This window comes from Epinephelus moara, chromosome 13, assembly GCF_006386435.1.
Source record: "Epinephelus moara isolate mb chromosome 13, YSFRI_EMoa_1.0, whole genome shotgun sequence".
Classification (NCBI taxonomy): domain Eukaryota; kingdom Metazoa; phylum Chordata; class Actinopteri; order Perciformes; family Serranidae; genus Epinephelus; species Epinephelus moara.
In genome coordinates this window covers 1,138,239-1,164,162 of record NC_065518.1, presented here as the reverse complement: position 1 = coordinate 1,164,162, position 25,924 = coordinate 1,138,239, and the positions used below count along the sequence as shown (strand labels likewise).

General features: G+C 41.9%; 1 protein-coding gene across 3 annotated transcripts in view; it reads left to right on the top strand.

Moving 5' to 3' along the window:
* Positions 1-25,924, top strand: part of LOC126399456 (corticotropin-releasing factor receptor 1-like) — a 101,184-nt gene that overhangs the window by 51,909 nt on the left and 23,351 nt on the right. For all 3 annotated transcript variants that reach the window (XM_050059449.1, XM_050059448.1, XM_050059447.1), the window contains 5 exons: positions 4,673-4,779; positions 15,059-15,179; positions 15,865-16,018; positions 20,213-20,273; positions 24,570-24,642. In XM_050059449.1, coding sequence (XP_049915406.1) covers positions 4,673-4,779; positions 15,059-15,179; positions 15,865-16,018; positions 20,213-20,273; positions 24,570-24,642 — 516 coding nt within the window. The remainder of the gene's footprint in view (positions 1-4,672; positions 4,780-15,058; positions 15,180-15,864; positions 16,019-20,212; positions 20,274-24,569; positions 24,643-25,924) is intronic.

Genomic DNA, 25,924 nt, shown 5'->3' with positions numbered 1-25,924 from the left:
CATTCAAAGTTTGACATTTCAATGGGTTGCTATAGCGCCCCCCTTTGGCCAATTGATGTAATATTGCTTCATTGGCATCCTCCCATGACCCTCTACCACTGTGCCAAATTTCACATGGATTGACCAAGTCAGTGAGGAGAAAAACGTAGAACAGACACACACACACACACACACACACACACACACACACAGAGTTTTCCTCATTATGTAGTGAGATAATCAGGAAAATGCTGTGAAACTATTAAAAGTAACAGTACTCAGTGTTTATAAAGTGTATGTAATGATAGACAGCATAATATGTTTGTATGCTTTACTGTTTAAACAGGAGCTCATGTTTTACTGTTTTATATGAGGCCACACCTGATGATTATATTCATACTGGATTAATCTGCTGGTCATTTTTTTAAATGAATCAATTTAAGGATTGTGTCGTTAGGCAACACAGAAGTTAGAAATGCTGTCACAATTCTTCAGAGCAGAAATGTTAGATTTTCTCAGACCGACAGTACAAAGCCCCAAATGATTCTGTTTGCTGTAAATTAAAATGAAGAGAAGCTGCACACTGACACCTTTTAGAGGCTGAAGGCAGAAACCATTTCAGGCACACACTGGCTGGTAGTTCAATGTTTTAAAATGCGTCATATTTTAAAGAGTTTTGGATGTAAAATCTAATTTGTGCCTCATTGAAGTTTAAAGCATCATGAAATGGGACGACTCAAGCAAAGCACTGATGTTTCAAATATGTTCTTAAGTACAGTACTTATACCTCTCCAACTGCTTCTTGAAGTGGTCGTGTTCTGTGCTAAACAGAGGAAACATTCTTTAATAAAAACAAATGAATATGAATGACTGAGCAAAATAAAAATTTAAAACAAACAGACATGCTGGAAAAGGAGCAGGAAGAAGTGCACACTTATACAACCCTGTCCCCTCTCAGTGGTCATGCCTCATTTAAAATGTAAATTATCAACAGACTTATTAACAACCATTGATGATGATAAACAAACAAAAGATTTAGATATTAAATATACAAAGATCATCTCAGCCAAGCCCTGATGGATAAATAAACCAACCCATCAGCATCGCCCCTCTTCGTCTGCATGCCTCCGAAAAAACTCTCTGTACATCTTCTTTTTTTTAAGTTCTCTATAGTCGTGCTTCCCTTTAACTCCTCATCTAACCCTCTCCATAAGTCCTCCCCACACACTCAAATACACACACTTTTCAAAGTTATATGAACATTATGTTTTTTTAGATTTTATTTTCCCCACTCCCTGTCACAAAACATTTTTTGAATATTGCCTGGAAGTAGATTATTTCTTGCTTTGTACATTATGTTTTGAATTTACTGGCACGACTAGCACTGGTAATACTCCTACTGGGACTGTTATTATTAAAGAGGAACTAATGTTGTTTTCAACCTGGGCCCTATGTTCAGATCTGCTTTTGTCTAAATGAGTAATAGGATGTTCAATATGTGACATGTCTCCAGTATGAAGCTAGGGCTGACCTGCCTGCAGCCCGTGAGCGCGCGCTATATTAAATAATAGGGCACTCAGACAGCGTCAAACAACGTCAAAATACGTCCACTAAAAGTGCATTTTATTCACACAGATAGGCTCGGATTGTTAGTATAATTATCTGACAACATAACGGAAAGGAGAAATGAACGTCTGTGTTTACCTTTAGCTGGATTCAGACATGTTCCTCTGCCTGTTGCTGCTCCCTCTCTCTCCTCGTCCGCTCTTCAGTTTCAATGAGCTCTGCGTCCGTGTACGTCCGTGTACTCCGTGTTCAAATAAATACGGGCGCTCATCAAATTCAAATGGCTCATCCAGATCCAGTTGGTCAAAATCGGGTACAAATTCAGCCATGACTACTCCAAACAGAGTAACTCCTGGCGTTTGTAAGGTCACTCCAGCGGTAACTTCCTGCAACAACTCAAATCTGGCGAGACGTGAGATTTCAGAGCCAGACTTTCACTCTCTGAGTGAGTGTTTTGACTTGCCACAACAAACATGTCCGAATTTGTACCCGATTTTGACCAACTGGATCTGGATGAGCCATTTGAATTTGATGAGCGCCCGCAGGTCAGCCCTAGCTTCATACTGGAGACATGTCACATATTGAACATCCTATCACTCATTTAGACAAAAGGAGATCTGAACACAGGGCCCAGGTTTTATTAGTTCCCCTTTAAGGTGGTTATTAATGTGTTTATTCACCTATAAACAGTCGTCAATAATCACATTTGGGAAACAAGCTGCTGAACTTTATTACCTACTCTTCCAAAACATGCTTAAAATGGACAAAGGCAGATTTAAATCAAGGGCTCAGTGCTTAACTTACAAAAACAGGAGACCCCCGTCCACGTCTGTTCCCACGGGCTCCTGGTGATTGGATCCCCTACTGGTGATGTCACGTGACCACATATGAACAATATGAAAGTAGAAAAGATGACCCAACCCTTCAAAGTACATTTGATGCAGACAGCAATGATTATGACTTGTGAGTATTTTAGACTTGAAGAATCCAAACTTACTCTTGAGACACAACGTCAGTCTTTACCCACCCTAAAATAAATCATATGTTAACCCCAGAGGTGGCCGATCAGGAAACACTCATATGACTTGTTTTGTAACAGTCTTTTTTGAGGGCAGTCACAAAGAAATAATTTTCCTGTTTTTCAGAGAAGCAGTCCCACAAATATGTGAACTATTAACGAAGCATCACACAGACACTGATGCAGCTACAGTGAGGCACCAGAAGGGAAAGCCTTGGTGTGATTAGTCCTCTGCAGACTGAGGAAGAGTTAAAGAGCTGCTGCAGCAAACTAAAGTGAATGGGATGACGTACTTCAGGGTGGGAGGGGCAGAGATTAAACATGTCCACATTTAATCTGGGCGTAGACACCAGTAGGTTACATAAATCCACTTACAGCACAGATTACTGTTGGTAGTGTGGGGGAAATCCGATCACAATGGATATCTGAGTCACAGACAGTCACAGTGGTCTCAGGCAGCGATTCAGACCAAGATGTGTCTTTGTTCTGTGTAAAACCTTCAGCAGCAGCACCAGAAGACTCAGTGGATGATTTATATGTGTGAGTGTGCGCACGCTCACAAGCCTCCCAGAGTTCATGTTTTAAAACCCCAAGAGTTATAGGTAGGCTGATAGGTAGGTGGTTTATGGATGGATTACTGAACAGGCCGAACAACTACAGGACCAGGACTCTGGGAGCACAACCTCTGTGTGACTGCTGATGTTTCCTGCAGGAAGATCAACAGAGTGATACACAACTACCACAAATAGATACAAAACAGCCACGAGGAGATATTAACTGATCACAGAGACAAAAATCAACCTCAAAGAGACAAAACCAGTACAAAAAAACAAAAAACAACCACACAGACAAAAATCAACTGCAAAGAGGCTGAAATCAACTACAGAAAGGAGCAAAATGACCACGCAAAAATCAATGGCAAAGAAATGTGAACCGACCATGAAGAAAAATGACCACAAAGACATGTCAGATGACTTCAAATGGATGAAAAATGACCACAAATTGACAAAAAAATAACCGCAAAGAGACAAAAAAAATCATCCACAAAAAGGTGCAAAACTACCACAAAGACACAAATATCAACATCAAACATACAAAAGTACAAAGACAAAATATGTAAAACAACAACAGAGGGGGCGTCGGTGGCTTAGTGGATAGAGCAGGCGCCCCATGTACAAGGCTGTTGCCGCAGCGGCCCGGGTTCGACTCCAGCCTGTGGCCCTTTGCTGAATGTCACTCCCTCTCTCTCTCCCCCTTTCACGCTTGTCTGTCCTGTACATTAAAGGCTAAAAAGCCCCAAAAAATATCTTGAGACAACAAACAAACAAAAGAGACTCAACATAATCACAAAGATGTAAAACAACTACAAAGAAACAGAAATTGACCAGAAAGAGACTCAAAACATTCACAAAGAGACAAGAATCAACCACAGACAGATGCAAAATTCATCATCAATAGACACAAAGCAATCGCACACATTCAAACTGACCTCAAAGAGAGAAAAAAAAATCAATCATGACACAAAACAAGTTAAAAGAAACAAAAAATCATCACAAATAGAAACAAAACAACCACAAGGAGACAGAAAATAACTGCAAAGAGACAAAAATCAAGCACAAGGACACAGAACGAGTACAAAGAAACAAAGAAATGACCACAAAGACACAAAAAATCAAATACAAAGAGACAAAATGAGTAAAACGTCTGCTGTGTTGGAGGGTCGGAGGACATTAACATGTTTGTACAGACGTCATCTTCCTTGCAATGTCCCTGCTCTGGCTGTGGGTGTTTGGAGTTACAAATAGTTTCTATTTATTGATGTTATTTAGAAACTGAATTGACTTCCTATTCTGAATAAACAGCGCAGCTATTAGTAATGTACATTTTATTGCTGCCAAGAAGCTCCCCAGTGAGTCTTAACACATTTCCTCTCATGTTTTATTTTAAAAGTTTCTAAAGCCGCCTCTGTTCACAACCACTGCAGGAGTCGGCTCTAAAAAAAAGAGGAGTAGACCAAAGAGGATTTTCCTTTTTTTATTATTCTGAGAATATTGTTTCTGTAATTCAGAGGGGCTCATCCTCCGTTTCTTTCTCTCTCTCTCCCTGCAGAAAAAAGGCAAGATGCACTACCAAATAGCTGTGATCATAAACTTTCTGGGTCACTGCATCTCCATGGTGGCTCTGCTCGTAGCCTTCTTCCTCTTCTTGTGTTTGAGGTAAGTGTTGGTCCCACTGCCACCAGTCCGCTGATAATCCTAAAGACCTCCTTGATGTGACAGAAACGTCAGCATCCTCGAGATCCCTCGTTTCAAAGCGCCTCTCGTTCTTATTCAAAAACCATTTGGTCATGGGATGAAACCTTCCGTATCTCAATCCCGCGGATGTAAAGGGGTTTAGACGCCCGCAAAAACTAGGGCACATTTCCCCCTCGAATGGGAATAATAGACCCATCTCAGAGAGGAAGCAGTGTTGTGGAGGCCTGCTGGGACGAGCGGTGGAGGTGGAGTGGGTTTCTCTGGCAAACTGAAATAAACCGAGCGTTAACGACAGAAAGGTCTTAGCACCCTCAACAGCCGGGACTGTTATCGATCCCAGAGGCACCCCCGGGGGGTGAGAAAAGCATGAAAGGCCACAGAGAGTCATAATAAATAGAAGCTCTACAGGACAGCGTTTATGCACAACCCATGTCTGCGGGGCTCGGACGGGGACGGGGACAGGGAGGGAGAGGGGGAGGGAGGAAGGACAAGTGTCGGCCAGCTAAAAATGGCATCAGGGTAGTGAAGGAGTTTGGCATTTATTACTCACCTTCTTCACTTTTTAATGAGATTGAGAACCATTTAGGGGAAGGTTTCCGCTGCCACTGTGATGGAGAGAAAGGTTGACACTGCTGCTCAGTGTTGCAGAACCGGAGGCAGAGAGGGGAAAGGATTACAGCGCAGAGAAGAGCTGGATTTTCGAGGCCGTTGAAAAGTTCATCCTCAAAAACAGTGAAATGGCAGCTGGAGCATTTTAAGCTTGTGTACGGTGACAGTGAGACAGAATAGAAATGGCTCTGAGTTCCAAGTTCAGGGTTTTCCTTTAAGGATATCCTCGACATAGAAACACAAGACTGTCCTGGATACGTTAACACTGCTGGAGGTTTATGTTCAGACCAGAAGGTTTCTCACTCAGATAGGTTAAAGGAATTAAAATGGAAATTAACGGCATTTATATCTCCTTTCATCTGACGTTCTACCATGCACCACAATCAGGTTTATTACCATGGATTTTGTTATATATGTTGGTGCACAACAGTAAACACATTAAGAGCCATTAAAAGATAAAAGCAAGTCCTGCAACGGTCAAGAAACATAAATAGAATAAATGAACAATAATGAAGGAGCCGTTCAGTTTTGTGCAAAAGACACTTTGACGTGAGGAGTCAGGGATCGAATCCTGAAATGAGTGAATAAGTGCCTGCTGATCCACTGCTGCCCCACTTTGGTCTGCTTGATGGCTCTAAATACGACGACAGCCGTCATCTGTCTGCACAGTTTATTTAAATTCCTCCAAAACTCATCCGGAAGTTGAAATCATTTAAACTTTTGAATGTTTTGTCATATAAACGAATCTTTGGCGTAGCATCCTTCAGCTCAGCTGGGTGTGTTCAGTCACGTGTATGCAGGACTGCACAGCATATATGTCCCTCGTCCCCCGTCCTACATGTTGAGACGATGTCCTGCATTTTGATTGGCCCCAGTTTTCAAATGTCAAACCTCTGCAGGACAGACGCTCCTCTGCTTAAGCTCATACTTGTTTTCATACTTACTGTTAGTTCAATGGACTAAGTGTAGTGGAGTACCACAAACAAAAGTAAGAAGATATACACACCCAGCTACGAGCAGAGGAGGAGTGTTGTTAACCTCCATGTTACAATCGATATAATCAGAAACATGGATGAAGTATTGAGATAAAACGATCAGGTGATCGGACTGAACTGTGCAAAGTTTCAGGAGTGTTTGTTTATCTTAAAGTCTTAAAGGGATAGTGCACCCAAAAATGTAAAGTCAGCCATTATCTACTCACCCATATGCCGAGGGAGGCTCAGGTGAAGTTTTAGAGTCCTCACATCACTTGCAGAGATCCAAGGGGAGAGGAGGTAGCAACACAACTCCACCTAATGGAGGCTGACGGCGCCCCAGATTCAAACGTCCAAAAACACATAATTGAAACCACAAAATATCTCCATACTGCTCGTCCGTAGTGATCCAAGTGTCCTGAAGCCCCGACATAAAAAGTTGTTTGGAAAAACCTCATTTGAACTCTGTTTTTAGCCTCATTGTAGCCTGTAGCTCTGACTGCCTCTCTGGGCACCGCGCTCACGTGTGTGTGCTTGCGCGAGACCCTGAGACATGGGCACCGCCTTCATGTGTGTTCATGTGCTTTCGCTGGTCTCGAAACGAGCAGTATGGAGATATTTTGTGGTTTCAATTATGTGTTTTTGGACGTTTGAATCTGGGGCGCCGTCAGCCTCCATTAGGTGGAGTTGTGTTGCTACCTCCTCTCCCCTTGGATCTCTGCAAGTGATGTGAGGACTCTAAAACTTCACCTGAGCCTCCCTCGGCATATGGGTGAGTAGATAATGGCTGAATTTTCATTTTTGGGTGCACTATCCCTTTAAAACATGTTCATTACAATGAAATTAAAGCACAAAATCTAAGATGGCTGACTTCCTGTTGGGTGAAACAATTACAACAAAATTCCATACATGTTCTTAAAGATGACTACGACCCATTTAAGTGTCAGGAACATCAAAGTAACTTTATGTCAACCCTGGCATGTGTAAAAGTACACATCATATCAAAAAAAAAATTGACAACCTCTCAGCTTTGGTAACATGTCCGACATCGTCCCACACAAACAAACTCTTTGTCCCACATTTGATTTGATGGTCACTGTACAGTCATCAGTGAAAGCTTTGCTGAAATACACAGTAGGGCTGCACATTACATGGTTATTTTTATTTTATTTTATTCTAATCGTGATATCAACTTGTGCGGTAAACACTATGATATCATACTGAGGGATTTTTTGAGTCAGTAGAACGAGACCATCAGTAGAAAACTGCACTTTAAATGCTAACTATTATTTATGTATTTATTTTTTGATGCTGTTTGTGTTCAGTTCAGATTTCATCGTGTTGAATATAATAATTTAGATTTATATGCATGCAGAAAAAAAGTGTTAGCTTGTGTAGAGGGTGTCGGCTGCAGCACAGGGACATTTGTGTTTTATGTTTTCTCATCAGCGACTGTAGTCAACGGCCTCTCTGCGACAAGTAGTGTCGGAAATTTTTTTTTAATGTGAAACTGTTGTACTTTCACTTGTGGTCTCATTTAGCGCATAGGATCCATACTAAAAATGTGCGTACAGACAAAAGCCAAAAAATATTCGACAGTTTCTACAATCAGGCTCCACCTCACCGTCCACGTCACCAATTCCCCATCTCCAAAATGTTAGTAAGCATGGGTCAAAGTTCAAGTCAAGTCTGTTTTTATAGATCACAACTTCTCCGTGGGAGATGGCGTTCACCTCTTTCAGGCCTCGTTTTGTGCGAACGCAGTGTTTATAAATGAGACCCCTGGTCTGTTTGTTGTGGAGAGGAAGAGATCTGTTATCTGCTGATTATTTGTCTTTTGGTAAAACCGTCCTGAAAAATGAACACTGGAGGAATTCTAACCAGGAGACGCCACTAAACACCACTTACTCACTGCTCCTTTGATTTAACCATTGTTTGTGTTTTAGAGGTAAATGAAAGCAACAGAAAAGCAGAAGTGAGCACACTTTCATATCTGTTTATTTATCTCATCACAATATTAAACAGCGTTATCAAATATCACATATTCTCCTGACATGGTGCAGCCTTCATACACAGCATGTTGCCTCCTGGTTAAAGGCTCTCTGAAAGGTTGCAGAAATGTTGATGTTGCATTTCCTCTGTTGCAGACGTGGTTTTATATGAGCTGTTATTATAAACCTCATAAACACTGATGATGCGGGACTTTCGCAGACTGAACCTGCTGAACTGACGGCGTTTGAGTCGGTGCCGTCGGGATGTGACAGTTTGCTGATGTGCGTCGACACGCCTAACTTAAGAAAAACAAGCCAACTGCACCGTCAGTAGCTACAAACCAGATATTTTCTCACAGAGCTTCTTTTGTTCTGATGACTCAACCAGAGGAGTTTGTGTGGGATGTCCAGGAGTGCTTCAACTGTCAGTCACCTAACACTTAATATGCATGAAACTAAATGAGACGTGTTCTTTACTCTTTACCCTGTAAGCTGGAATTATCTTCGTCTCTTTGAAACTCCATCTGCAGCCAGGCTCCAACTTCAAGAGGAAATTAATCAAATTGTTCAGGGGTCTGATGTAACAAGCACGAGGGCGACCTGCTCACCTTCACACACACACACCTCCTTCACCTGTGTTGGCAGACCAGGAAGAGGAAGGCATTAATAAATTAGACCACAGCCAGCCTCTGAAAATGTAAACAAGGATTTTTTGGCGGCGGATACTCAAACACACCTCTGACCCCGCGATATCGCTGCTGCGCACCGACCTCCACGCTAACGAAGACAGATTTATATGATGGGAGGGGGGAGAGAAACATGAGTCATCGAAAATATTTTACAGGCAGATAAAAAACAAACTCAAATGCTTTTCCTCTGACATACAGTCAACATGGCTAAGAGGTAAGAAAACGAGTTAAGAGCTATTTAAACAAAGTCATTAGAAAATAAAATAAGAAATTACACTATAGCTTCAAACATTGAGGATATATTACTGAGTCAATCTTTTAGACATGATGTGCATATAACACAATTATAAGAAGGTGTATCAGTTTAAAAATGAATGATAATGATAATTATTTACCAGAGTATAGTATTCTCTTCTATCTTAGATATATATACTACAATGTATTGTATCTTTTCCTATATAGTTTGTGTATATTACGTATACTGCACACACAGAATATTATATATAAAATGATACACTAGTAGTGATGTGACGTATGTGAATGAGCCGAGTCTTTGAACCGGCTATTTGAAGTGAACTTGCCAATTCCTAAATTCTTTGTTTTTTGCGTTATTTGACTCTGTATCCATTCATTTCAGATTATGATCCGGAACAAGTTGAGAGAGACTAGTTTGTGAGGGAGAAAGACAGCAGCCGCTCACCCGTTCACTTCAAAGAGCCGGTTTAAAGACTCGGCTCGTTCGCGAACGTCACATCACTACTTGTTGTTTATAAAGCACGTTGCTATGGCTACACCAAACTTTATATCTGCGGAGTCTATTCTGAGTCCACGTTACAATATCCAGATCACGTGATGTGATAAATTAGCAATGCGATTCGTCGTTGAACTCACGAACACACACAGCAAAAAAAAAAAAAATGAATGAACGAACCGCATCTTTGAACCGGCTCTTCAAAGTGAACGAGAAATCCCATCACTATACACTAGTGGTGGGAGGAAGCCGGAGAAAACCCACGCTGACACGGGGAGAACATGCAAACTCTGCACAGAAGGGCTCCCACACCTGGGATCAAACCAGCAATCCTCTTGCTGTGAGGCGACAGTGCTAACCACCACACCACCGTGCCGCCCATCTGTAGGCACCTCATAAGTCAATTTGATTCTGATTCAGAGTGATTATAAAACGATTAGAGATGCAGCTCTGTGCATCAGAATTTCTGATTTCTTTACATGATTTGATTCTTCTCACTGTGTGACCACTCAACGGGACACACCACCAGTTTTCAGCCCACTTCATATCGTAACAGTGCGAAACTTTGCCAGATGATGTGTGGTGGCAAAACTACTATTTAATGAACAGTTTAAAGAAAGTCTTCACACGTCGACTGTCTTTCTTGAGTTTTAATAAGCATTCATGAATGGAGACACTCACACATACAACCGCATGAACAGTCAGTGTAACTGATGCACAACACGTCATCCAGCAGAGTTACGCTGGTTGTTGTTCAAACTAGAGGCTGTACTTCCACATTTTTGTATTACCCGCCATCCATGCTGCCACCACAAAGACAACAGTACAGAAGCAGATCGAGAAGCAGACCCGCCCCCCTCTCTCTCACACTCAGACCAAAATCCGATCAAAGGGTAAAACCAGGTGCTAGATATTAAGATTAAGTTATTGCTCTTCCTGCCTAAAATGTTTTTAAAAAACGTATTTTAGTGCCCTGTTTAGCTGAGTTTGTGAACAGGAGGTGAAAACACCGAAAACACTGAGATCAAGCGGTAAAACTAAGCAGCGCTGATCAAATATAAACCAAGATCCTATCACTGAGTTGCCTATTTATCACCTCAGAAACACATTTGGCTCGCTGTTTAACTGTAAGAGATCGAGGTCGTTTCTTACCAGCTGGCCACCAGTGTTTCAGACACGTTACGTTAACCACCAGCGGGAGCGTTTACTGGTCTGGTGCGGTGCAGTGTGTTCTGGTAGCTGCAGGTTTTCTCCTTCTTGAACAACATTTGTAAATGTATGTGTACTTAATGGCAGCCAGAGGTGCACTACTGGACTTCTTTTGTATAAATATAAGTTATGTTAATGTCTTTAATGTATGGCATGAGGCTTCTTAATTTACTTTATTTTAATTATTTGATGTTTTATTCATTTTATTTAAATTGTTCTTTATCTTTTCTGAGCTTTTATCCTGTCACTGACAGTCTCCCCTCAGGGCTCAATGAAATCTTTTATCTTGTCTTGTCTTATAATGAAAACAATATGCATTATAATATTTTAAATCATAAAGGTGACACGCACACTATACAGGAGTATTGCACAACTGTAGCAGCAGCGCAGTATCACCATTCATAAGCAAATTTCGAAACAGCCAAGGACACGAACACCCAGTTAATAATAAGCAATGATAAAGAGCAACAAAAGCAGTGATGAAATTCATGTACAGATAAAAGAACATATTCATAAAACATATTATGAGACACCAGGAAGAGCTTTTATAAAAGGATGAGCAGACCTTGAGGAACAGCATCCCACAGACGACGTGCAGCCACACTAAACTCACTCACTCACTTAGATGTTAGTGATATAATACAATGTAAAATTCAATACAGCTTTGTGATATATATATATATATATACTGCAGCTGCCAGAAGAAGAAACAGCCGAACAATTATCAGCGACAGAGGATAAGAACAGCTGTATATTTTATTTATTTCTCTGTGTCTTTGTCAAAGGCTTGTCTGCAGGAGTGTTTCCTCTTAATTAATACCCATCAGGCCGAGCTGACCCCACTGGCAGGATGCCAAAGGAAGTGAGGTCACATGGCGTAATGAATACGACTGTTTGGAAAAAACGCTTCTGGCACGACAGTCCTTTATAATACTAATGGCAACTCCAGTAACACTGTGATACAGTGAGGGGAAATTAGCTGCTCGTTTGTGGCACATTAAGATGTATACAACATACATTTATATGTTTTTGTACCCGTAAGGCTGCTTTTCTTTTTACTCCTGTGTGATATTATAATTATGAACACTGCAGCAGCATGTCTCTGCGTGTTGTTGTGTTAATGAGGCTGTTTCCTTTAAGAGCTCCATGCTTAATAAAAGGTAAAAAGGCCCAGAGTCAGTGGAAAAATCTTGCTCATGCACGTCTGCTCAGTCAGCACAAAGCCAGTGCAAGTGACACCTATTAAGAATTGATGCATGTTAAAAAATAAATCGTGTGATTCATGGTTTGGCTGAAGGAGGAGGAGGAGGAGGAGGCAGCCGTTCGCTGGCTGTTAATGCCGTCAGCTGGTGACAACAAACGAGGCTGTCACCGCCCTGACCGAGGCTGGTTTGTTCTGTCCGTTCAGTTGTGTGCTTCTATTTTTCGACCGCTCTCTCCGAGGCAGATTTCTTAATTGTATCCTCGGGTCGATTTATTTACAGCATTAAAAAAACATCAGACGTTGGGGGCATGACACAAACAAGAGTGCAAACAGTGGAATGAATTGTTGCTTCATGTTATATTAGCGGTGAGGGGCACTGGGGAGGAACGGGACATGTTACTTTGAGGCTACATCTCTTCATTATTCATATTCATCATCTTCATTCTCCGTTTTCCTGAGATTACTTTCAGGGTTATATCACTCTGGATGAATAGCTGAATACGCTGAGTTTCATGTCTTTGTTTAAAATACATGAAAACACACAAACTCTGTAGGAAGAGATGATTAATTCAGATGTTTGAGACAATGAGAATATCTTTACTGCTCTCATGTCTGTGTAGATGAAACTAGAGCCAGGATGTGCTTAGCTTAGCTTAGCATAATGCCCATCCAAAGATAAAACCTGCCACCACCTCTAAAGCTCATTAAATAACATGTCATATGTTTTGTTTGTTTAATTCGTACATGAACAAAAATGTAAAAGGGACAAAATTTGGTTTTATGTGCCTGGCTAGCTGTTTACACCTGCTTCCTGTCTTAATGCTAAGCTAAGTTAATCACCCTCTGGACCTCGCTGAGTACATGTCAGAGGTTTCTCATTAGACTCTCTGCAAGAGCGAGAGTAATTGTATTTTCCAAAATGTTGAGCAGTTCATTTCACTCCAGTCAGTTTGGGTATGTTTTATTTTTAACTGGACTTTAAAGGTCCAGCGTGTAGGATTTAGGGGGATATTTTGGCAGCAGTGAATAAGTACGTTTTCTATGGTGTAAAACTGCCCAAAAAAAAGAGTTATTGTGTTTTGGTCATCTAGAACGAGCTGTGTGTGTATGGAGCGACATTTGTTTCTTTATTATTCAATCAAACAGAGGAGGTTTTGCAATCAAAAAAAAAAAAAAGATTTGAGAGCAAAAGTATCAATATTGCAAGTAAAAAAATGATTGATTAAAAAATGCAAACCCTGAAGTTTTGTTTGCGAGTCATTTTTTTCCGTTTGCAAGTCAAAAAGTTTTGTGAGTAAAAAGTTGAACCTGGTGGGCGGGGCCTAAACTGAAAGCTGTAAGACACGTCTCTATTGGCCAGTCTCAATCGGAATGACAGCTTGCAAAGCATTTCTGTTTTCTTCTTCTCTCGGTTTATTGGCGGATTGCAAACAATTTAAAGGTGCATACCGCCACCTACTGTACAAGAGTGTGCAACATCATGTCAGTTAGCCTGTTTCTTAAATGCTACTCATCAGCCTAGTACGCTTGCAAAGCAACATGGGAGTTCTGTAGTTCACGGGGAATTCAGTGCGGGAGCTGTGGTGAAAATCAATAATAGCAAGAATGTTTTATTTGAACTGGTGCATGCAGAGTGCTTTTGTTTAGCCAGGGCAGAAGTATTCGACGGCGTAACGGCCGACTGTCGAGCGTTTCCAGTGGCAGAGAGGGAATCGTGGGTGGAGCCCGCTCTGTATGGAGCCAGGTCAAACCCACCAATAGAAACTCTTCTCTCATTCATCAGCGTAGGCCCCGCCCATTAAGTGCAGTTGAACTTGCAAGAAAAACTTTAACTCGCAAGCAAAGAGGACTGATTTATAAGCAAAACGTTTTTACTTACAAACTTGATTTTAGATTGCAGTTCAAGAAATAGGCTCTCAAAACAGTTTCATATGATTGCAACAAAAAGACACAAAAATACCTCCATACTTTTGTCTACACAGGGAGCAGACCCTCTTCACCATGAGATCACCATGTTGCATCACCATGTTTCTACAGTAGCCCAGAACGGACAAACCAAACACTGTCTTTAGATAGGGACATTGGCATTTGCATCGCCCACTGTAGTTAGCAGCCATCTGCGACAAGAGTGATGAAAAAAATACTGACTTATTTATTTATTCATATTTTTTACATGAAACTGTTTTATTCAGTGTTCCTATCGGTTTAAATCACCGGGTCAGGTCCGTTCCTTTTGGAGAAGAAGAGACCTCTGTGGATAATTCGACTCTCGGTAAAAACCTCCTGAACATCTAGATCTGAGGTCATCAGAGAAAACAGGTGAGCACACATTAGCAGGTGGCGGGCCAGTGACCTGTCTCGTACATGCCAAACAGCGTCGGAGAATCTCTGATTTACAACGTTAAACTGCTTTATTCAGTGTTTCTACTGGTTTTAATCAAACGCTCTGTTTGTTTTGGAAAAGACGAGACCTCTGCAGATAATTCTGCTCACAGTAAAATCCTCCTGAACGTCTGGATCAGAAATAGAATGAGCACAAGACTGAAGGAATTCTAACTAGGAGAAGTTTCAGCTGGTTGCAATCTGCAGTCCTCACCACTTGATGCCACTTAATTCCCCTGAACCTTGCACACTGTTATTTAATGTTTCTGTTTAAAAAAACATGACAAAAGCAGATTTTCCATCAGTCTGGTCATGTTTGCCTCGTCATCTTTCCTCCTAGTAGGACATGGAGCACTGTTCATGGACACCGCAGGGGAAGTGTTGAAAAAGAAGCAGAAGCATCTGTTGATTCTCCTCTTTTCGTCTCACAGGAGCATCCGCTGCCTGAGAAACATCATCCACTGGAACCTCATCACCGCCTTCATCCTGAGGAACGCCACCTGGTTTATCGTCCAAATGACCATGAGTCCAGAGGTGCACGAAAGTAACGTGGTACGTATTGCGTCATCTTTGATGGACTTGAACTATTTGCATGAGTAACAGATGAGATTTACTGACAATAAGAAAAATACAGAATAACACCGGCCTTATTCATCAATCATGACATCCTGCACACACACCTCTGACTTCCTGTCAGCCAGCTGAAAATAATTATCCTTTAATGAAAGAAGTGTTTCACCAAAACACATTTGAATACACACTAGTTGACTTCTGTTGAATGAGGTGAAGAACTCTTCTTTGTTGGTGGCTTCAAGGATGTTTCGTGCTTCAAAAACAGCTGCTGCATTCATTAGCGTCAGATAATAGGTGCAGTGGAAATTAGCTGCAAACACTCAGCACTCAGGAAATAAACACAAAAGCATTTGAAGCAGAAACGAATGAATACAAACTATTCTGGAAGGGCACACAAGTCAAGTTTAGCCAATCAGGAAACGGCACATGAATAACATAAGGTTTCACGTGTTTATTCAGTGAGATGTTGAGTTGCCATGAACCACCTGAAGAGTTTGAATTCTCCTCGGCACAGACTCTACAGGTCTGTTTACTGTGCTGGTGCAGATCCAAAATCTCCTGCATGAGTTCACCTCCTTTAAATAACCCTCGACATACGACGAGCAAACATGTAGAAGTGTTTCTTTATAACAGTAACTGTTTAACTGAACATTTGATTTTCTAGATTTGGTGCCGTCTCGTCACCGCCTCCTTCAACTATTTCCACTCCACCAACTTCTTCTGGATGTTTGGCGAGGGCTGCTACCTCCACACCGCCATCGTCCTCACCTACTCCACCGACAAGCTGCGCAAGTGGATGTTCATCTGCATCGGCTGGTGTACGTACACTCACTGCTGCACGATTAGCATCACTACAGCTGTTTGAGAAAACCAAGAAATATAAAGACTTAACGGGAACTAGTATGGAACAGGGAAGATTAGCTTAGCTTAGCATAAAGAATGGAAGTAGGGGGTAACAGCTAGCCTGCCTCTGTCCAAAGCTCAAAGATACATCTACCAGCACGTCTAAAGCTCAGTGACAGATATTGTTTGTTTAATCTGTACGTAAACAGAAAGGGACCAAATGAGTTGTGTTCCAGGCTAGCTGTTTCCCCCCATCTTCATGCTAAGCTATGCTAATCACCTCCCAGCTGTAGTTGAATAATTAGCATATGGACATGAGAGTGGTATCAATCGTCTCAGATGTTTAACTATTAATGTCCCAGTCTCAGTCTCAACTCAAAGTGTATTTTCAAATGTTGAAATGTCAGTTTGAAAACTCCAGTTGTTTGGAGTAAATTTATTCTCTACTTGATATAAATTAAGCGTCATCAGTTTGATGACGCTTAATTTATATCTGACTGACAGCCTCCAGGAGCAAAGGCCAATACTTCTGGTTGATCCTGGTAGACACAGATACGATAGCTAGATAATGGACCCCGAGATTGTGCCTCTTCATTCAATGGAACATCTCATCTGGCACACGTAGCAGAAAAGTTTCCAGGTTTGAAAATGATATTTAGTGGGCCACTGTGTGTGAATATGCCTGCTGACTATAGACACAGAGCGCAACACGCCATAATCTGAAAGCCACGCCCCCAAAGGGGAAACAAGGCGCGCTTTCCCCTCCACTTCTTCGCTCGTTCGCTGTCATTCTGCCTCTGCAGCCGCGCCTTCAAGTCTCCACGTTTGAATTGCTAGCTAGCTAGCTAGCTAAAATTATTAGCTATAGCTTGCAAATAATTAGCTAATAATAAGATGGCAAAGGATTATTTTAGCATGCTAACCCTACCAGAGAGGCAACGGTATATTGCTAAGCTTAAAGGGAAATTTCGGTTTATTTCAACCTGTCTCTTGTCGTCCTAAATTTGTTTCAAGTGACTAGTGACGAAAAATAATAGTTAGCATGTTAGCCGTTAGCCTAGATACAGCCGGGGCACATAGTAGCGTCAGACCTGTTAAAACGTAAGTGAACGGGCAACCTTCAAGTGCAAAGTTAGTCCACTAAACAAGCTTTTTTTCCACAAAGACCGCCTCATATCGTTAGGATAAATGTCAGAGAACATATAGAAAACGACATGTAAACGTGTTGTCTTACCTTACCGGTGTGCTGCCATGTTTGTTTACCATTTAGCTCTGCTTTCCAAAGCGCGGCCGAAATATCGCGAGAACAAGCAGCGATCTCATACCGTGCCTGAAATCTCGCGAGCTCTAGATAAAGCCCAGCTGGATACTACTCCAGGTGGAGGTGTCTCGTCCTCGGTCACATCCAGACCTTGAAAATAAGGCTGCAACCGGTCCCATTCCTTGCAACAGAGGCATTCCTCTTCTGTGGGCACTGGGGCACAGCATTCACAGGTACACCACCAATCTCCAGAGCTACGCAGCCTTGCAGCAGCCATTCCTCCTCTCTCGTCCTCTACCTGTTGCGCCTCTCTCTCTCTCCTCCTCCGTTCTTCAATTTCACGAAGCTCTTCGTCAGTGTATTCTGGCTCAAATAAATAAGGGCGGCCATCAAACTCTGCAAAATCAAATTCCTCCTCCACAAAGTCGAAGTCTGGCAAAAAGTCAGCCATTATTCTATAAATCTTTCATAAAATAAATGAATGAACTTTTCAGGCTACTGTCCGGTTCTGCCTTCCAGCTGTTGCTGCTTGTTCTCGCGAGATTTCAGGCACGGTATGAGATCGCTGCTTGTTCTCGCGAAATTTCGGCCGCGCTTTGGAAAGCAGAGCTAAATGGTAAACAAACATGGCAGCACACCGGTAAGGTAAGACAACACGTTTACATGTCGTTTTCTATATGTTCTCTGACATTTATCCTAACGATATGAGGCGGTCTTTGTGGAGAAAAAGCTTGTTTAGTGGACTAACTTTGCACTTGAAGGTTGCCCGTTCACCGTTTAACAGGTCTGACGCTACTACGCGCCCCGGCTGTATCTAGGCTAACGGCTAACATGCTAACTATTATTTTTCGTCACTAGTCACTTGAAACAAATTTAGGACGATAGGAGACAAGTTGAAATGAACCGAAATTTCCCTTTAATATTGCCGGTCTACCTCAGTGTCCCTTCTCCTTACTTAATATTGCCGGTCTACCTCAGTGTCCCTTCTCCTTACCTTGCTTGTCTTGGAAAAAACATGATGTGGAGATTCTTTTTTAAGAAGATGAGCATTTGGGCACGCTCAGCAGCCGTCAGCCTGCTCCTACTACCAGCACACGTTGTTGCTGGTAGATTGATAGAAGTGCTACAGCGGACCGCTGGAATGGACTGCTTGAATCGCGGAGCGCTGGGCACAATTATAACAGAAGTTGCATTCATACTGTCAATGCTTTAGCTTAACATACATAAATACAGTTAACTGTTACTCTAACAAATACATTTGGATGGTTTGTGTTAGCTGCACACATAGACATACTGAGTGTCAGGATCCCACAGTTTCTTCCCTGTTGAAGCCTCATGTTTTATTGCCTGTATCCACTTTGGTCTTCTATAAGGTTCCGTTTTTCTGCTCGGCAGCTGATAAAAGCTAAGCTCTGGGTTTTTATTGGCCGTGCAGCCCACCACACAGCAACTTTTCGGCATTTGGACTCAACTCAACAGGCTGGGGCAAAGTGTGAGGGGAAAGCGGGATGTTTTTTGTTTTTTTTTCTTCAACACCGCGAGTGGCTGCTGGGAAAAACTGTAAGTAAGGCTGAGCGGAGTTCCTGGGGGCCAGGGTGTAGCCAACAGATATCCAAACTCTTCTGTCTGCCGGTCATTTCAGCTAATCTCTTTAAGAAGACATTTGCATATGAATGCAGACCAGTTTTAAAAAAGCAAATATAAAGCTAACTCGCCGTCGGACAATAGCCGATGGGTTCTGAGACTTTAGTTAAGCCAGCGTGTTCCACCTCTCCACACAGTCTGTTTATCTGCCAATCAAATGTTGCTGGTCAACTAACTGAAACCAAAACACTTTGGATACTGAAATCTTGTCCCAACGCCTGCAGAATCTGTTACTGCAGATCATTTCTCAACAGAATGAAATAAAGGTCTGATGCAAACTAACTAAAGTAATTGACTTGATGAGAATATCGTTAACACTCTGAGAACAGTATCAGTTTTCTTATTAAACTCTCAGCAGCAACAGTCTCAAAGTGTCTAACTGTCGGGTTCACTGCAGTTTGTTTGGGTCCATTTTACTTCAGTAGAACAAACCGAAGGTCAGACACAAACTCACCAAACAATGGGAGCAGTTGACTTGATGGAGATACCAGGATTTGGTGTGACAGCTGGGAAACGTATTGGTGTGGAGTTCACTAACACCCAGTTTCACACTGTCAAACTCAACTATGTGCGGCTGAGATTAGGTGTATTGTGCCATCTGGATTACATTTTCCCCCGGAGCCGCGTGAAGCCTCCGTGTGAAGGGGGAGATGGCAGCACATTTCAGGACTGGCGTGAAAACATAAATAAGATCAAATTTTATTTGCTTCACTTCGCTTTCACTCAGGCTTCAAGAGCAGAGGAATTATTAAAGCAGAGGGGGACGGACAAGAGATACAAACAAGACAAACGAGACTTCTCACATAATCTGGGGCCTGTGAGGAAGACTTTCCTTTTAGCTTCAACATTAACACTGATGACAGCATGTTTCTAATCAAGTGGAACGTTTCCAGAGACGTGAGTCTGAGGCTACATGTGTGATGTGGCGGCTGGCAAGGTCTTCATGGTCAAGTAATGGCTGCTCGTCTGCTCTATTATACTCACTGTAAGTCAGTAAATCAGACGATCACTCTGCATTATCATCAAGCAGAGTCCAGCTTTTCACTCATTCACAAAGAAACGCTCAGATGGTGACACGTCTTGGCTTGCATCTGTGGATCACAGCACATAAGCAACAATAGGATGTGACAGAGCTTGGCAGGCACTGGTGAAAGAAAAAAAGACAAGGATTTCATATTGCAGCGTGAAATCCCTCCGGGTGATATTTTATGATCTGAGTAGCAGTGAAAGATGAAAGAAGTCATTTTCCTTTTTCCCCTCACAGGTATACCGTTCCCTATCATTGTGGCATGGGCGATCGGGAAGCTGTACTACGACAATGAGAAGTAAGCCCTTTGTTGTGACTCGTCTGAGATATTCACAGAAACTGAGCCCGCTAACCAAAGGACATGGGCAAAGTCAAACTGTATTGCATTAAGGAGATGAATGTCTATTAATAACCTGCTGTAATCACATTTGCATTGTATAATAATCTTAATTACACATTACCCCTGTGGCCACGGAGTGCTTAGTGCGTGATTGATATAGAGTGGTCTTTTCTTGTACCTGTTAGACAGGTGGAAATGGAGCCAGCATTTTATCAATGCACTGAAAACATCTAATTAAAGCCTTCAGAGCATTATGAAAGGAGCAGCATACTTATATATTTATCTTATTGTCAACAAGTCCCACACAAAGAAGATAAAATGCAATAGTTATCATTTATGAAACAAATCTCACGTCAGGTCTATAATCTAGCTGAGGTGGGGAATTGTTATCAGACCATATTCTGACTGGCATCTACGTATGTGCAGCCACATGTTCATCACCCAAATATGTAAAGTCATCGTATGGACGTGCACGTTGCCTGCTGTTGTGTTTCTGACTGCAGACTGACCGAGGGATGAACGTTTGAGACGTTTCTCAGACAAACCAAAGCATGTTTATATCATTTATCATTAAAACATCATTAAAATTAATAAATAAACCCTTATTATTTAAACACTAGTGGCCGAGGTGATTAGATTTTTACAGAAGTCCGGCTCGGACACATGTAGATGTCTTCTTAACGTTTCATGACTCACATGTGACCTTATTGTAAGATAGATCAATAAATGATGAGATCAATGTTTCTGCTAACTAGTATTGTGTGCGTATCACAGCGTGATGTATCTTCGTCCTCTGTGTCACAGGCTGTGTTCAGACTGCAGGCTAAAGTGGCCAGAAACTGATTTTTTTGCTCATATATGATTGTCAGTTTTTTCATAACAGCGTGAACAACACAGAACACATGAAATCTTTTCTATCCTGATTCGAGCCACTTTCAAATGTGTTCCTAGATCTGACATGGTCTGATTTTTTGCAGTGTGACCTCAGTCTGAACAGTCCTATTGGAACTCATGCAACTGTGACATCACTCACAGATGGTTTGTCTTAATGAGCGTCTTAACGCGAGACTTTTGTGAAGAGGCGCTGACAGATGCAGTTACAAGTAGCTCCGTGACATCCTGACATGTTGTTTGAAACCCGTTTCAGTGAAGTGATTCATGTCACGATCCCACAGCTCCTGGCTGCGACTCAACTACCACACACAACTGTGCATAAAAGTAGCAGCCACAAAAAGCCATAATTACAAATTTGTCTCTCTTTCTCCTCATCCTCGTCTTCATCCTTGTTATTATCAGCTTACAATGCTGGCTTCCAGTACACATGAAACTATGAATGAAACTGTAAACTCGACAGCGTGCTGCGTGTGACATCTTTGTTATAATTCTTCTGAGCATGCACGTGAGTTTAAGACCAGTTCACGCTGGAATCTGATACTGGACACATCTGCAAAATGATGTGAACAGCCAAACAAAAAACAATCTGATCTGAGCACTGAAGCTTTCAGTGTGAACGCAGAATTCTACATTGTTGGTTTAGTTCTGCTTCAGTCTCTGTTCACAGTGACTTTTTACAACTGGATGAAGAGGACTAAACATAAAGTTATATACAAACTTATCCCGAGTTCACTGCAAGTGAAAGCACCATGAAACACATGGCCGTGTTTTTGTGAAGCTTTTGGCGCCCATGTTAACCAGTTGAGCTGTTCACACAGGATGTGACACGGCCCAGAGCTCTGCAGGCGCCTCACGATCTGCAGCGATAGTGTCAGCATCTGGTCCATATTTTCCGCGAGCCGCGAGCAAATCTGGCAAAAAAAACACAGTGATAATCTATTTGTTTGTTTATTAAGGTCCCCATTCGCTTACGCAGAGCAGCAGCTATTCTTCCTGGGGTCTACTCAATTTCCATGTGACAATACAAAACATCCATGTCACACACACACAATACAACAATACATACACATTACAACACAAACTCCCACGCCAGTTCATGTTTACATCTATTCCATCAGCTCATTGATCTACACGAGCACGGGCACGTACGTACGTATGAAGGCCAACACAAACAATACATTAAAGCTCCTCCATTTTAATCTGTCAGCTTTTAGAAATGTCGTTACAACAAAGATGTTGATACACTTTCAGAACTTCTAATTGATGAAGTTTTCTTATTACAAACGACATAAAGGTAATATTATATATTATACAAATAATCTGATTATTATACATGATAGCATATGCATCAGATGTTTCCACCTATTTGTCAGTTGTGTCTAAATAGAGTGAGAAAGACAAGAGGACGCAGACACATAGAGACACACAGAGACACACACACACACACACACACACACACACACACAGAGCTCAACGTGTAATTAGATGATGTGAACAACCAGGCGGCTGCAAGACAATATCATATGTGTGTATCAAATGACATATTAGGGCGCTTCCACAGACGGTGTGAGCGTGGCGGATCAGTTAACGTGCTGATTGGACAGTTTTGGCGATTATTACCTGCATCATCAGGACCAAAGTGGGGAACTTAAATCTCAGTGACATAAGTTTGATATTTCTGATTTGGTGTCACAAAGCACTCAAGAAGAAATAACTGATAATTAGCATTATTAGTATTATTAGCATTATTAGGCTGCAGATCGATTGCATGTGATGAATAATGAGCAACAGGCAGAGACAGTAATGATGCACGGCTCATTACCGTGGGATCGCTGTCACACAGGCTTTAATGAGCTTAATGAACTAACAATGTACACAGAGTCGGATACAAGCACAGCAGATTTAACAGCTTTTTAATCAGAGAAAATACTCAGGCTTATGTGTTACCACGGTTACCAACTGTTTTGCATACACTGGTTGTTCCCTCTTGAACCCTCTGGAGCAGATTTCACTGTCAGCAGATGGATTTATTAGTTTAGGTTTGAGATGATGCTAAAATCACGTCTGTTGTCAAAAAATCCTGTGGTTGGTTTGTTTGCTTTCACATCAGAAACAAACTGCATCAGAGTCCACTTGGAAGCAGACCGCACCCACATTGATTCAGTTGTTTGTAAGTGCTGTGACGTACAGTAGGCAACTGGACCTGAGTTTCTTGAAGAAATTTTGTGTGTCTTCCAAGAGGCGTCTTCACTTCTGAACTGAAGACGCCTCTAGAAACTCAAGCAAGTCCAGTTGTCTACGATATAGCACTTATGATTACCATGACCTGGGTGACTGAGAATCTTCACCAACATGATTCAGTTATTTGGTGCACAACAGGGTGTGATTGGCAGCTTTACACCAGCCCAAATGAACCGTACTCACCACGCAAACAGACCTGAGTTCGTTATAACCAAATCAAGCAGGTTAGGAGTGGAAGCACCTTAATGCCCAGTTCAGACCAAAGATTCGTGATGAGACGAGCTCTGCAACGTTATAAAAACCTGCCGGTTGACAGGAAGTGACCACCATGAGACGGCGTATCGTCTCTAGTCGACGACTCTCTGTGCTTCTGATCTGTAACGTCGACAGGAAGTGACCGCCATGAGACGGCGTATCGTCTCTAGTCGACGACTCTCTGTGCTTCCGATCTGTAACGTCGACAGGAAGCGACCACCATGAGACGGCGTATCGTCTCTAGTCGACGACTCTCTGTGCTTCCGATCTGTAACGCTGACAGGAAGTGACCTCTCTGCAACGTTCTGAAATGGTTTCGTCTTGTTGCGAATCTTTGGTCTGAACTGGGCTTAAGAAAAATCAGAACACCATCCTCTGATTTACTTTCGAGTGAATAAATCAACAGGGCAGTGAGATATTTAAGCTGATGATTCAAATTCATATTTCAACAAGTATTAGGTAAAATACATCTTCTTTTTTCTTGCTTTTTAGTGCCTTGTTTCAAGATAGAGACATTACTTGAGTCTCAAGTCTCTTTTTATACTGGCTCATCTCTTCATTTGTTTAAAGACAATAAGGTTTAAAGTCACTTCAAATGGAAACAACCTGATCATGAATATGACATGTTTCCACAGTGTGGTGTCTCAGCTGAAGTTGCTGAATTTCTCTCCTGTTGCCAAAACTTTCCTGAACGCTCTATAATTAATATTTTGTGTATATTACAGGCTGGTAAACACGTGTTGAAGCTCCTGAGCACAAATTACTGAAATTGGAGGGGATTTTTTTTTCTTTATAAAAACCTTGAGTGACAGAATGAATCCATCGGCCTGATAGACGTAAACATGACTCCTGTTTTGGTTTCAGGTGCTGGTTTGGGAAGCGAGCCGGCGTCTACACAGACTACATCTACCAAGGTCCCATGATTCTTGTCTTAGTGGTAAGAGTCTTTTTTCTTTTTGTCCTGCAGCGTTTTACAACACCCACTGATGCAATTAGTCTTCATAATGTCTTTTAAATACCTGACAGGCGTGAAATGTTGGAAACCACAACACATTCTTCATGTTCGCAGTGATAAATGTGAAGTTCTGACGATTTACACACCGAGCGTAACGTTTAAATCTCTGCAGCTCGGCACGCTGTAAGAAATGTGGGACTCCTTCTGGAAAACAAGAATCAAATCCAAGTCACTCCAAGTCCAGTCTTGTTTGAACTCATTAGGAATTATCTGTAACTCTGGGTTCTGTCCTCACCCTGAGGGGACGTTTTCAGGCTTTCATTATTTCATCAGGTGCTCACTCTTCTGAACCTGTGTGCTGTCACTCTCGTCTGCAGATGAACTTTAAAATACTGCTGAGACAATATAACTGAGCCACCTGCAGCACCTCTGCTTCATCCTTCAGAGCACAGTTCTGTTATTGTGACTCTTCTTCACTCTGCTAACAGTCCATGAGAAGCCAGACACTCAGCCCTCCAGCAGGGCTCGTGTTGAATGATTCTGCAGATTTTGTGGATTGTCTGGGGACTCAGCCCGGCTCCATGAACAGGATTTAGTCATCCTTCGTCTGGGCTACAGTAACTCCCTCCTGGCTGCGCTTCAAAATACTCTTCTTAGTATTCTACTGGTGGAAAGTACATTTACTCCAGCTCTGTACCTAAGTGCAATTGTGAGGTGCGTGTACCTCCACCCCACAATATTCATTTTACTGCACTGCATTTATTTCAAAGCTTCAGTCACACTGTAGATTCAGATGATCAGTTTAAAATATAGTTAACAAATAAATGGTTATGTGTTAGTATAGGTTAGGTTATGCCACATCTTTAAGCACCTGGAAAACACAAGGTTGGACACTGGGTGCTGCTCTTATGCCTACTCTGCTCCAACTTTCAAGGGCACGAAGGCAATTTGTGTGTGAGGTTGTTAAGCAACAAAAACCTGGGTGCAGAGCTGATCTTCTTCCAGGTGTTGTTTTGTAAATGTGTGTTGTCCCTGGGACAGACGTAAAGCTCAAGCAGCCCTGCACTAAAATGATTAACTTCCCCGTATTTATCGCAGACCGATATTTACAGAAGAAGGGACGGATATCTGTCGGCTGTGTTGAACTCTCTACAGCCCGTTTTAAACAGGAGTTGTGCAAATCTGCAGGAAAGCCCAATCAGTCTTTTTTCAGCATTGGCAGTATAAAAACAAAATCGGGGAGTGCAGCAAAATGCCGCCTACC